Consider the following 14296-nt stretch of genomic DNA (forward strand, 5'->3'; position numbering starts at 1 on the left):
AGGCAGATTTAAGCATATGATAAAGCAAATGATAGCAATGCAGATGTCTGCAAAGCAAACACAATATCCCATTGTTTTCTGTAGCAGCATGATATTGTAACTTCACCAAACCGATGAAACATTTAACCACGATAAAGCTTACAGCAGAAAGCTGGCGGAGGGAGCTGAAGCGATCTTTCCAAGTGACAGCCGCCTTGCGGAAGGCCTCATGGCGTAGTATAAGCTGCTCAACCTCGTCGGTCTGGGCCGGGGCCGGCCCGTCCTGCTGCCTGGTGGCCATGGGGGCCATGGTGGCCATGGTGGCCATCAGCGGCTCCTTGGCCTTCAGCCAGGCCTCCGCCTTCACCGTCTCCTGGGCAAACTGGAACCTTTCCTGTTCTAAAAGGTGGTAATGTTACGTGATGTTAGTAACATGCTTCTATAAAACTGCTGCACTTACATGTAGCTGGGATGACAGTCTTACTGCAAATGTTCATAAGGAATGTGTCAAGTTGGCTCAAACAAGGAAAATAAGATCATACATGATTTACAAATCATAGAAGTACATTTAGCTGGCAGGGAATATGTCAAAAATCATAAAGATTGTGCACTTGGTGACAGGTTTTTGATATTTGGCCTGGTGTTAGTTATGGACATAAGGTTTTCAAAAACAACTGCAAACAAATTGTTTCGCCCCCTAGTGGCCGGTTTACAGAACATTCAAAATGGCTCCCGCTGAAAAGACCAAATCTCAGCTTCTCTTACTCCTAGATTGTTGTAGATTGTCACTTTCTCTACTTTTCCGGTGCTAGGAATTCAATTCTGAGATCAATTTCCTATTTCAAGGTCATGTTGAAGGTCAAATTTAATTTTCAAGGTCATTGTTTGCTCCATATCTCTCGAATGAAGTCACATAGAAAGATTATTTAGGGCTCTAGACGCATATTTTCACCCCCAAGGAATGCAATTTTATGTTTATTGGAGAGTAGTGTTAATCTCATTGGGTGATAACAGTGACCTTCATTCAGGTTTAAGATGAACAAAACCTCAGAACTAAGTCACAGTGAAAGAATAGGATTTTATTAAATAACACAAAAAAACATCAGCTGTGCGAAAAATAATGTCTTCATTGTGGGACTCTAAGGGAAAATTTATATTTCTTTCTTTCTATTTAAAGTCACTTAACATCTACATGTACAATGCTGCCTCTATCGCCTCGCTGATTGATTCATTTAGAATTTTCTGCAAACCGGCCACTAGGGGGCCGTCACAATTTGTTGGCGGTGGTTTTTGAAAACCTTATGTCCAGAACTAACATGCCAAATATCAAAAACTGGTCACCAAGTGCACGATTTTCATGAATTCCCTCCCAGCTAATTGTACAAAGTGGGGAAAGACCATTTTTATATTTAACGTGAGTGTTGACTGGTTTCCAATAGCTGTACTCGAGTTACTCACTGCGCTGTAACCTTTCCTGGTGTTTGTCCCATTTTTCAGCGAGGTCTTTCTGCTTGGTCAGGAGGCTTTCCAACTTCTCATTTATCTGTTGTAACAAACCAGTTACAGTCATGAACACACTGAAGTAACAGTACTGCTTATAAGAATTGTCTTGTGTATTTTGCGTGACAGTAAAGCTGTGCGGTTTGTTCGCCCACCTCCTCTGATGCAGGGTTGCCTGCAGCGATCAGAATCTTGCCAAGTTCTGCGCACTGCTGTATGGTTTTGCTGCGGCCGTCGACTTTGGCTTTCAGCTCCTGGTGTTGTTTCATCATCCCTTCCAGAGCTGTCAAATCCCTAAGGAGGGTAAGGTCAGTTAATTTACATTAGAGCAATTAAAACCTATTAATGAATCCCAACCCCTGTAGGGTGCAAAGTACTTTATATTGCATGTTGTTTCTTAAACCGTGATCATTGGTGATGTCTTGTATTGGTAATTACTGTAGCTCCCCCATCAACATACAATGGTTTGTGTCAGGGTTTGACACTTCCCCCAGTTTGAGTTTCAGTTCTGTCCCTCCCGTGTCCCATCTGCCCTGATTGTGTCTGCACCTGTGTCTCGTCGTGTCTCGTTATCCCCTGTGTATATCTGGTCTTGTCATTCCTTGGTTCCCTGTCGGTCCGTACTGTTTGCTCCCTCCATGTTCTCCTCTAGTTCTTGGATCCCTGTTTCTGTTCTGCCCTTTTTTGATCCTGCCCAGCAGCGCTTTTGTTTTTGTTTTTTTGTTAATTAAACCCTTTTTTTGTGAACTCCTGCCTCCTGCTCTCCTGCTTTTGGGTCCTCAACAACCTCATCATAACAGTTTGAATAAAAAATAAAGAGCTTCCAGTGCTACTGTAGTAATTTTCTTTTTACCTTTATGTCAGATAGTTCATCAACTGAAAGGAAAGAAGGGTTAGGGTTAGGGAAAAAGGAAAAATTGTATGTGAACTGGGTTTGTTAGGGTTTAAGTTAAAACTTAAAGCGGCTTAATAACGTGTAAAAATCATGAAATCATGATCCAAAAGCATATATAGAATTCTTAATCTCAGTAAGTATTTAGGAATAAATGTCAGACATTAAGGGCATTTTGTCGATGTGAATTTTATTTGTGATATAGGCACAAATTTGTTGGTAAACTTCCATGAAAAAAAGGGAAAAAAAACACATTACATATAAAATGCTTAACACAAATCATTTTTTACTTTTTATTTATAACTAAAGTATAACTAATACAAAAAAAACAAATGAAAATGGAATGGACAAAAATGATGGGACCTTAACTTGATATTATGTTGCATTCATTGCCAACATGTGATCTCTGAACTTTAACTGAGACTTTTCCTGATGAAACTGCTCTAACAACATTGAGCCTTCACGGTGCAGCTTTGGCATCTTTTTTAGAGATGGTCAGTGACTGAAATCAGGACCCAGGGAGTTATCAAAGAACAGTTTTTTTGTTAATTAGTTTTTTCTTTTTGAAACAGCATTCTTGGTTTGGTTTAGCTGCGTGTTTTGGGCGACAGTAGACGGTACGAGGCTGTGGAGAGCTGGACCGTCATGATGAAGACGCTTCATACATGAAGGAGGCCAAGCATTAGTGTCAAACCACGATCTAGGAGTGAAAACAAAGATCCAGTAATGAACCCCAATAATGAACTGATCGAACAGGAATATTTCATATTGAATTAAAGCTGCAAGCAGCGATGAACGGGCCCTCGCACCCTTGTGCACGATCAGGCTGCAGTGGAAGCTTGTATGACTTGCATGTCCAGAATGGAAGTCAGATTAAATGTACAGATTTTGGGTCAAATTGGACAAAGTATGAACAAGTTACAACAACTTTTATGTTCATGGCGAGACACCAAAATTTGACTACCTCTAACGGCGACGCACTTTGATAAAAAGTTACAGTTTTCTCTGTCAGTCATCGTCAATGTCTTACCTATTATATGACCAACTTTGAGATCAATACACTCATCTCACTTGGAGCACAGATGCATACTAGAAGACATGACAATTCCTGGTGCCAACAGGTGGCGCTACAACCGATCCTGAATATTCCACCATAGATGTCTTCAGGTTCAGCCTACAATCATGCACATACGTTTTCAACCACATCAAATCATGTATTGCTGAATTACAGCCAATTGATGTTTGATGGCGAGCCTTAAAAATGACCTCAAACTTCGCCGGATGACTACGGTCAAGCCCTCTGGTAAAAACTTAAAAGCTTCGCAATTTAGCGTCGGCCATGTGTCTAGATTGTACAAACCAAGTTTTGAGCCAATCCGATAAAATCTCTAGGAGGAGTTTTTTAAAATACGAGGCCTGGAAATGACCAGAATTCATGAAAAATGACATTTTCTGTTCAAAATGCCGGACTTCCTGTGTAACTTAGACCATGGGTCCAAGGTTGGCTAACCGACTGAACATAGTGGTGGTCGACAAACTCCAGAAGAGAGCAACGGTGATTGACGTGGCAATCCCAAGTGACAACAATATAACAAAGAAGGAACAAGAAACTGGAAAAATATGGAGGGTTGAAGATAGAAATACTCATATGATACTCCCTCAACGAGAGGGAGAGGCTGTAAGGGCTTTAAAACCTCTGTCCTTCTAGACAATCATAACTGTGATGGCTAGTGGACAAAAATATCACCGCAGAAGGGTGTTCTATTATTATGAACAATTTTCTTTATATATTGATTTATTTAGAGAACAAAAAAGACATTGCAAGTTTTTGTTTCATGTTGACATCGAAACGTTTCTCAAGTGCAGGCCGGTCTTTTCAAATCAATAATATTAAAGTTGTAAAGATTTGATAACAGTGCTAGCTATTGTTGACTGATTGATGTATTAATCAGCTCAAGCTCTTCATCTCTTTAACTTCCAAAAGAGAGATCTTTGTCCTAAACCTGACAAATCTCCATGTTGTGCCGTCATTACGGATCCTGCAGCCCTGTAGGTTCATGCACACCTCGATATGCTGAAATCCACTAAAAGATCCTGAAACAAATGCTGAACTGTTGCAAAGTTTAAGTTGCCCAGTAATTCTAACTCGGTAAAATGAAAACAGTGCTAATGGCTACACTTAAATAGTAGCTACCGCACCAGATGAAAAATGGAGTCACAAAAGTCGTGAAATTAGGTCAATTCAATTCTTGACTTAATGACATTTTGTCTTCAGGGAAAATATTTTAATTTCTAATTGAATACTTAATACTCGGAAGGCTGTTTCCAGACTTGCACTCCTTGTCATACTTTTTTGTTTTTTCACAAAAATCCTAAAATAAAGTGCACAGGTGGACAAGTATCCAATGTCTCACCTGGGCTCGTCCCATCCTATCTGGCCCATGATGCCTTCCATCCACATGAGGTTCTCCCGCACCACCGAGAAGAACTGCACCTTGTCGGTGACTGACGTCACCTGGACACGACTGGCCTCACAGGAACTCAGCAGCTCCTTCCAGGCCTCCATCACTTCCTGTTCCTTCACCATGATGGCCTCGGCCTTCTCACCTGCATAGATGGTCCTGAGCTGGCCGGCGTTCTCCTGCAGCTGTCGCACCTGCAGCACAACACACAATAGTGCTCGTTAGCTGTCTCACCTGCACCAGAAACCTTGGTGTTGTTTTCCATCAGGATTTGTCGTTTAAACCATATGTTAATCAGGTTTGTAAAATAGCGTTTTTCCATCTCCGTAATATTGCAAAAATTAGGAAAATCCTCTCGCAGAGTGATGCAGAAAAACTAGTTCATGCGTTTGTATCTTCTAGACTAGATTACTGTAATGTGTTGTTAGCAGGATGTCCAAGTAATTTGCTGAATAGGCTCCAGCTGATCCAAAATGCAGCAGCACGAGTACTGACAGGAATCAGCAGGAGAGACCACGTCTCTCCAGTGTTAGCGTCGCTCCATTGGTTACCCGTAAAATTCAGAATCCAATTTAAAATTGTATTACTTGCATATAAAGCCCAAAATAGCTTAGCTCTGCAGTATTTACAAGATTTGATAGTGCCTTATGTTCCTGGCAGAGCTCTCCATTCTCAGAGTGCAGGTTTACTCGTAGTTCCTAGAGTATCTAAATGTAGATTTGGAGGGCGGGCGTTCTGCTATCAGGCACCATTACTATGGAACCAACTTCCAATCTGGGTTAAGGAGGCTGACACCACCTCCACCTTTAAAACTAAACTTAAAACCTTTCTGTTTAGTAAAGCCTATAGTTAGTGTTTAGTAAACCTCTAGCTGGTGTTGGTAAATCTCTAGGTAGTGTAAACTCTAGTGTGTTAGAGTCAGTAGTCATAGTTGCAGCTATAGAACAAGACTATAATAGTTAGTGTTTAGTAAACCTCTAGCTGGTGTTGGTAAATCTCTAGGTAGCGTAAACTCTAGTGTGTTAGAGTCGCTCCTGTAGTTTCTTGTGATGGCCCCCCTTCTCTTTTTTCTCTTTTGTACATGGTGCAGCATCGTTTGCCGGACACCGGAACCTGCAGTGTGGGAGTGAGGGGGCAGGATAACGGCCTGGGCAGGCGGGGGAGAAGGTTTGTCCGTCAAGACTCCTCTCCCTGGCCCTGCCCCTTCTCAACCCTTCCCTGACCCTGCACCCCAACCTGGGACCTGATGATTGGGCCGGAGCTTCGGGAGCTGCGTGCTGGCCTGCGGTCCCCACCCCTGGTCATCCCGTTGCTGCTTCCACCTGCCTGCTGTGCTGCTGCCGTCCCTGACCCACCACTCTGGCCTTCGGCAGGAGGGTCCCCCCTTATGAGCCTGGTCCTGCTCAAGGTTTCTTCCCTCCTAAAGGGGAGTTTTTACCTGCCATTGTTTATGTAATAACTGCTCGGGGGTTTATGTTTATGTTCATGTTCTGGATCTCTGGAAAGCGTCTAGAGACAACTTTTGTTGTATTAGACGCTATATAAATAAAATTGAATTGAATTGAATTGAACCCCAACACACAATAGTGCACAATTTTAACTAAAAACCAAGGACCAAAAGGTGTAGACTGAAGCCTAAGCTGATGACGACCCTTTTCACAAAAAGAAATGTTAGCTTTTATAAACTAGTGCAATGTCATTAATAAATATCATTCCGTACAGTATTTATATAAGCAATAATACAATAATACATACACATGCCTACACACATATATATATCTCTATATATCTCTCTATATATATATATATATATATATATATATATATATATATATATATATATATATATATATATATATATATATATATATATATATATACATACATACACACATATGCATACACATGTCCATAGGTTCATGCCTATGTGTATTATACCTTTGTTTTATATGTATTAATCATTTTGTATTTATAGCTGCTTTTGAATTTTCATTTCTGTATCTCAGCTGTTCCACAGATTAATCCTGTCACTGAGATCATCGTTGTTTAACGTTAGTTCTTGGTTTTCCTGAACATAAATGTTCCTCTTAGTTCATATTTCTAACTCTGCTCTGGAAGAGCTTCTGAATGCTGTCAGGAAGTGTTTTATTGTTGATTTTAACCATAAATTGTGCTGTTTTAAAATCCACTAAATCTCTGAATTTAAGCACATTTGAATTTGAGAATAATGTATTTGTTGGTTCTCGATAATCTTGTTGTTAATCTTGTATAATTGTTTATAACTCTAATGGCTCTTTTTTGTAAGATAAAAATGGGCTATGTGATTGTTTTGTATGTATTTTCCCAGATTTCCACACATTAAGTGATGAATGGGACGGTGAAGCAGCTGTATAAAATATTCAGGGAGTCATGAGTGAGGATGTCATGGTTCTGATCAATATTCCTATGGATTTAGATACATTTGCCTTTAAATGATCAACATCTGGCTTCCAGCACAATTTATGTTGAATAACCCCCACCGTAATGAGAATGAGGTGTGTTTAAGGCCTAGACAGCTAGCCCGCGGTGTGACTGATGCTCCAGCAGAAGGAACTTGGCTGAGCAACCAGATGTTGAAGGGCATGCTCAACATTACCCACCGTAATGAGAATGAGGTGTGTTTAAGGACAGACAGCTAGGTCTAGCTAGGAGAATGAGGTGTGTTTAAGGACAGACAGCTAGGTCTAGCTAGGAGAATGAGGTGTGTTTAAGGACAGACAGCTAGGTCTAGCTAGGAGAATGAGGTGTGTTTAAAGGCCTAGACAACCCCCAACATAATGAGAATGAGGTGTGTTTAAGGCCTAGACAGCTAGGTTTAGCTAGGAGAATGAGGTGTGTTTAAGGCCTAGACAGCTAGGTTTAGCTAGGAGAATGAGGTGTGTTTAAGGACAGACAGACAGCAGGACAGAAGTGCGATCACTTGCCTGTGCCACCAGCAGCTGAAGGGCATGCTCAAAAACACCCACCGTAATGAGAATGAGGTGTGTTTAAGGCCTAGACAGCTAGGTCTAGCTAGGAGAATGAGGTGTGTTTAAGGACAGACAGCTAGGTCTAGCTAGGAGAATGAGGTGTGTTTAAGGACAGACAGAAGTGCGATCACTTGCCTGAGCCACCAGCAGCTGAAGGGCATGCTCAAAGGAGTGCATGAGTCTCTGCAGGGTGGCGGGGTTGGTGATGTTGGCTTGGCAGGCTCGAACCTCTGGCAGCTGCTTGATCTTCCCTGCAATCTGAGCCAAGACCTACGACACAGTAACACAGCGCTGTCAGAACCGTTAAAAATAGAAGCCACGGATCGTGACCAGGCTGCTTCGGAAATCACGATGATAATCACTGCAATAATAAGAAATACACGGTACATCTGAGTGACATCCAGAGGTTGTGCCAGTACCTCCTTGCAGTCGGTGAAGAACTTGTGCAGCTGATGAGAAGCCGCCAGCATCTGTCTGCGGGTCTCCATGAGCTCCAGCAGGTCGGCCCACGACTCGTTCAGACCGTCCTTCCACTCGGCGATGGTGGCCGCGTCCGAGTGGCCGCAGTCGATCATCTCGTTCACCATCTTGTTCACCTGCTCCAGGCGCTGCTCGCCAACCGTGTTGGTTTCTGTGGCAAACTTGGTGAATCTGTCCTGCAGCACCTGGAGACGAACACGACACGAGTTACAGAAGAGTTACAGACCGAGTTACAGACGAGTTACAGACCGAGTTACAGACCGAGTTACAGACGAGTTACAGACCGAGTTACAGACGAGTTACAGACGAGTTACAGACGAGTTACAGACGAGTTACAGACGAGTTACAGACCGAGTTAAAGACCGAGTTAAAGACCGAGTTACAGACGAGTTACAGACGAGTTACAGACCGAGTTACAGACGAGTTACAGACGAGTTACACACGAGTTACAGACCGAGTTACAGACGAGTTACAGACGAGTTACAGACGAGTTACAGACGAGTTACAGACCGAGTTACAGACGAGTTACAGAAGAGTTACAGACGAGTTACAGACGAGGGTAACACTTTACAATAAGGGTCCCTTAATTAACGTTAGTTAATGCATTATTAAGCATTAATTAACAGTTTAATAATAGTTAAATAACCATTATTATGTATTACTTAACATTAATTAGCATATTAGTTAATGCATTAATAAACAGTTAGTTAATGCATTATTAAGCATTAATTAACAGTGTAATAATAGTTAAATAACCATTATTATGTATTACTTAACATTAATTAGCATATTAGTTAATGCATTAATAAACAGTTAAGTAATGCCTACTGCTCAGAGTTAATTAATACATTAGTAAGCATTAATAAACGTTACATGATGTAATTATTTATCCTTACGTATGCATTACTTAGTATTAAGTAATACATTAGTTAATACATAAGTAAAACGTTAATAATGTCCCTAGTAATCATTTACTAATGGTGTTTATTTGGAGTGAATATGCATTAAGTAACAGCTACCTAATACATCTACTAATCATTCACTAATGGTGTACATGTTTACTGGATGGGCATTATTAAACAACTATTTAGAGTCTTAAGTAATCATTTCCTAATGGTGCTGTGTATGTTATCAGGTAGCTTACCTGACCTTATGAACGGTAACCTGACATAAACCTTAATAAATGTATAGGAGTGGCTCATAACCATTACTTAACCATTAGTAAAGGCTTGCTGGACCCTTATTGTAAAGTGTAACACATGTATCCCTTAGGTAACACATTATTAATGCTTAACTGCCTCATAAGCATTACTTAACCATAATTAACCATTAGTAAATACTTTTCTGGACCCTTATTGTAAAGTGTAACACATGTATCCCTTAGGTAACACATTATTAATGCTTAACTGCCTCATAAGCATTACTTAACCATAATTAACCATTAGTAAATATTTTTCTGGACCCTTATTGTAAAGTGTAACACATTTATCCCTTAGGTAACACATTATTAATGCTTAACTGCCTCATAAGCATTACTTAACCATAATTAACCATTAGTAAAGGCTTGCTGGATCCTTATTGTAAAGTGTAACACATTTATCCCTTAGGTAACACATTATTAATGCTTAACTGCCTCATAAGCATTACTTAACCATAATTAACCATTAGTAAAGGCTTGCTGGATCCTTATTGTAAAGTGTAACACATTTATCCCTTAGGTAACACATTATTAATGCTTAGTTACATAATGTTTTCATAATGTATAATCCGAGCAGTTGCTGGTGGGTCACGAATGTTTCCTGCGGTAAATCTAACAGTATAATTCTCCACTGACCGTCACGTCTCTATAATGTTACTATAATGCTGTACTAACCGTTACGTCCCCCAGGTGTTTCTATAATGTTACTATAATGCTGTACTAACCGTTACGTCCCCCAGGTGTTTCTATAATGTTACTATAATGCTGTACTAACCGTTACGTCCCCCAGGTCCTGCCCCAGGTCGGTGGAACTGGCCACCGCCTCGCGCTCCGTGATCCACTTCTCCAGCTCCTCCACCTCCTTGTTGAGCTGGTAAAGCCAGTACTGCTGCTCCAGCTTGGTCTTTCTGTGCTCCACCATGTCCTTCAGCGACACGTACAGCCGGTCTATGTGGGACTGCTGCTTCGTAATCTGCTCACTGTTGAAAATCCATAGAAAACAAATCAGAGGCAAACAATTATTGGTAAATGCATATGTTCATCAGCCTGTACAGTTTTTGCAATATGCAAAAATCAACTGTTTTCCATCGGCGGGGGTCCCACCTCTCCGGGTGTCCCAGTTCCAGAAGTCGCTGGCATTGCTGGGATAACATGCCCACCGTCTCTGCATATGTTTCCACGGTTTGCTCCAGAGCCAGGTGGGTCTTCAGCAGCTGAAGGGTGCTAGCTTCATCCTGAAAGGTGTCATGATAATGTCAAGACACAGATGTACTACCACATTCGCTGTGATCCTAGGTATGAGTATCTCTAGGTTAGGGTTAGGGTGATATAGCCTATAGTTAGTGTTTAGTAAACCTCTAGCTGGTGTTGGTAAATCTCTAGGTAGTGTAAACTCTAGTGTGTTAGAGTCAGTAGTCATAGTTGCAGCTATAGAACAAGACTATAATAGTTAGTCTCAAATATAGCTTGGTGGTAGATATGCTGCTATAGGCTTATGCTGCAGGGGGGCACCGACATGATCCGCTGGGCGGTGCCTCTCATCCTTCTTCTCCTCTCCTTTTCCCTGCCTCTCTTCTCCATTTCCATTTTTATTTATTATAAATATCTCATAGCTATCATTTTCGTCCATCGTTCCTGTAGTTTCTTGTGCCGGCCCCCCTTTTTTCTCTTTTGTGCATGTTTGCAGGCCGGAGCCTCGGGAGCTGCGTTCTGGCCTGCGGTCCCGGTACCCCCCCATCCCCCCCCTCTGGTAATTCTGCTGCTGTTTCCACCTGCCTGCGGCCCTGTTCCTGGTCCAGGTCCAGGTCCTGGTCCTGGTCCAGGTCCAGGTCCAGGTCCTGGTCCAGGTCCAGGTCCAGGTCCAGGTCCTGGTCCAGGTCCAGGTCCAGGTCCAGGTCCAGGTCCAGGTCCAGGTCCAGGTCCAGGTCCAGGTCCTGCTCAAGGTTTCTTCCCTCCTAAAGGGGAGTTTTTCTTGCCACTGTTTGGCTTAAGGTTTTTCTCCCACTATGGGAGTTTTTACCTGCCATTGTTTATGTAATAATTGCTCGGGGGTTTATGTTCATGTTCATGTTCTGGATCTCTGGAAAGCGTCTAGAGACATCTGTTGTATTAGACGCTATACAAATCAAATTGAATTGATCCACATATATGTCATTAAATGTCACATACTGAGCCTTTTTCTTCACTGGCGACCTGCAGTTTCTGTCCCGACAGCCAGGACTCCACCTTGGTTCCGTCGCTGTAATACTGCTGAGCTTGCAGAGCAGCGTCCAACATCACGGCCCTCCGTTCAGTCTCCAGCTGCAGAACCTCCCACAGCTGCCGGACGTGTCCCGCACCCTCGCGCACAAAGTCCACTTCAGGAGTCTTTAATGACGCGATGATCCCTGCCCGGTCCAGGACCTCCTCGATCCGCGCCCGCCGCCCCGTCAGCTCTCTCTGGAGAGCCTGGAGAACCAATCAGAGACGAGGAGAAAGACTCAGGAGGAGATCCTGATTATGCCATGACCAAATGCCTTTCATAACACTTACCTGGTTCCTTTTGGCATTCTGGTGAACACTGTGGAGGTTATTCCCATAATCCTTGCAGGAGGCGAATGGAAGTCTCTCCTGGATCCACAGCTATAAAAGGCAAGAACAAGCAAGTCATTACATTTTTTTAGTTTGCACTTTTAAGGGCTTTATATGCAGGATAAACATGGAAGCAAAGTAGCAAAGAGAAGAGTGTCGTAATTTTCTTTATTCTGAATATACGAGCATCATCCAATCTTAGAATCATAATGCAACTCTAACTAAGGCAAATGTTCTGTAGATGACAGAGAACATTTTTCAAATGAAACATAGGAAGCTGATGTTGGACTACCGTCATGTGCTCATGTGAACTCTGAACTTATGAATGCTTATCAGAATCAGAATCAGAATCAGAATCATCTTTATTGGCCAGGGGTCCGTTTCACAAAGCAGGTTCAACAAACTCTGAGTCTAATCCTGAACTCTTAGTTGATCTACTCTGAGATCGGAAACTCTGAGTTTTCGGTTCCAGAACAGCAGATTTGAGGTAATTTACTCAAATCTAAGTAGTTTCACCTGGAGTTAAGCTCGTGCGTGAGGGAAATAAAAAGCCATCATCAGTAGAGCGCTGATACAAGGATTCACCATGGCAACCGGCGACAACAGAAGAGCGACATACTTTTTATTTTTTTTATTTTAAACTTTATTTATCATTTCAATTTACAAAATCCCTTTGAGGAAACGTTAGTTTGCATCTGAAGATCCACATACTTCACGCCGTGTCCCTTTTCACCCGAATGGAATTAGAGATTTTAATGCGCGCATACAGCGAATTTGAACATGTTTTTCGAAAAAAGAGTAACACCGCAGCACAGAATATAATATAAGATTAATTTACTGTAACAGATCTCTACATCATTCACCTGCAATCCTGTGGAACCCCTTGATGGCTGGGACAGGTTTATTTAGGCTTGCCACCCGTCCCTTGAAATACGGAATTGTTCCGTAATTGGGAATTGAAAGTTGCGTTCAGTATTGAACCAATACAGACACATATTATGCCAGGGTTCTCCAACCCTGGTCCTGGAGAGCACCTATCCAGCATGTTTTAGATCTTTCCCTGCTTCAGCACACCATGATACAAGGAGCTGTGTCCGCAACAGAACTGTCCGGACCTTGATGACAAGTTAATGACGACCATTGATTAGAATCAGGTGTGTTCATGCAGGGAGACACCTAAAACATGCTGGATAGGTGGATCCAGCACCGGAGTTGGAGACCCCTGTATTATGCTCTTATTTATTCATGTAATAATATACCGGTGGATGTCGGAACATTTGAATATATTGCAAAACTTCATTCGTAGTAAATTCAACTTAAGGTGAAACAAATATTATTTCCCATTACATGCAAAGTGAGATATTTCAAGCCTTTATTTGTTATAATTTTGAGATTATGGCTCACAGTTTATGAAAACCCCAAATAAAAAATCTCAAAAAATTAGAATATATTATGAAATCATTAAACAATTCAATCATCAAAATTATAACAAATAAAGGATTAACATATATTGCTTTGCCTGTAATGAGACTATGTATAATGTACATGTATTACGTGGTCTGATAACCATCTCCCGACGAATATTTAATTCTCTGCGCATTAATTCTGCACCTTCATCAATTGTGTCTTCATCAAAAGGACATGCCGTGTTTGTGACAATGGACTTCTAATATATATACTGACTCTGTTTTTAATGACAGACGGCAGAACTTCGCCAAAACTCGCCTGCTGACTGAATGAATGAGGAAATCAAATGTGCGTGTGGCTCTGAAAGAGGCGGAGACGCAGAGAAACTCCAGGTTTCACGATATAAACCTGGTCCCGACCAGGTTAGGTTCAGAGCGTCTGTTACTACGGTAACTGACCAGGTTAGGTTCAGAGAGTCTGTTACTACGGTAACTGACCAGGTTAGGTTCAGAGAGTCTGTTACTACGGTAACTGACCAGGTTAGATTCAGAGAGTCTGTTACTACGGTAACTGACCAGGTTAGGTTCAGAGCGTCTGTTACTACGGTAACTGACCAGGTTAGATTCAGAGAGTCTGTTACTACGGTAACTGACCAGGTTCAGAGAGTCTGTTACTACGGTAACTGACCAGGTTAGGTTCAGAGAGTCTGTTACTACGGTAACTGACCAGGTTAGGTTCAGAGAGTCTGTTACTACGGTAACTGACCAGGTTAGATTCAGAGAGTCTGTTACTACGGTAA

General features: G+C 41.8%; 1 protein-coding gene across 1 annotated transcript in view; it reads right to left on the reverse strand.

Annotated features, from left to right (window-relative positions):
* sptbn4a (spectrin, beta, non-erythrocytic 4a) overlaps positions 1-14296 on the reverse strand; it is a 63457-nt gene that overhangs the window by 22237 nt on the left and 26924 nt on the right. Inside the window, exons 4-13 of the mRNA XM_061740656.1 lie at positions 12052-12141; positions 11689-11967; positions 10624-10754; positions 10295-10499; positions 8261-8506; positions 7977-8111; positions 4786-5027; positions 1635-1773; positions 1438-1522; positions 143-378 (exon numbers count right to left, since the gene is read on the reverse strand). Coding sequence (XP_061596640.1) covers positions 143-378; positions 1438-1522; positions 1635-1773; positions 4786-5027; positions 7977-8111; positions 8261-8506; positions 10295-10499; positions 10624-10754; positions 11689-11967; positions 12052-12141 — 1788 coding nt within the window. The remainder of the gene's footprint in view (positions 1-142; positions 379-1437; positions 1523-1634; positions 1774-4785; positions 5028-7976; positions 8112-8260; positions 8507-10294; positions 10500-10623; positions 10755-11688; positions 11968-12051; positions 12142-14296) is intronic.

This window comes from Cololabis saira, chromosome 14, assembly GCF_033807715.1.
Source record: "Cololabis saira isolate AMF1-May2022 chromosome 14, fColSai1.1, whole genome shotgun sequence".
Lineage (NCBI taxonomy): Eukaryota > Metazoa > Chordata > Actinopteri > Beloniformes > Belonidae > Cololabis > Cololabis saira.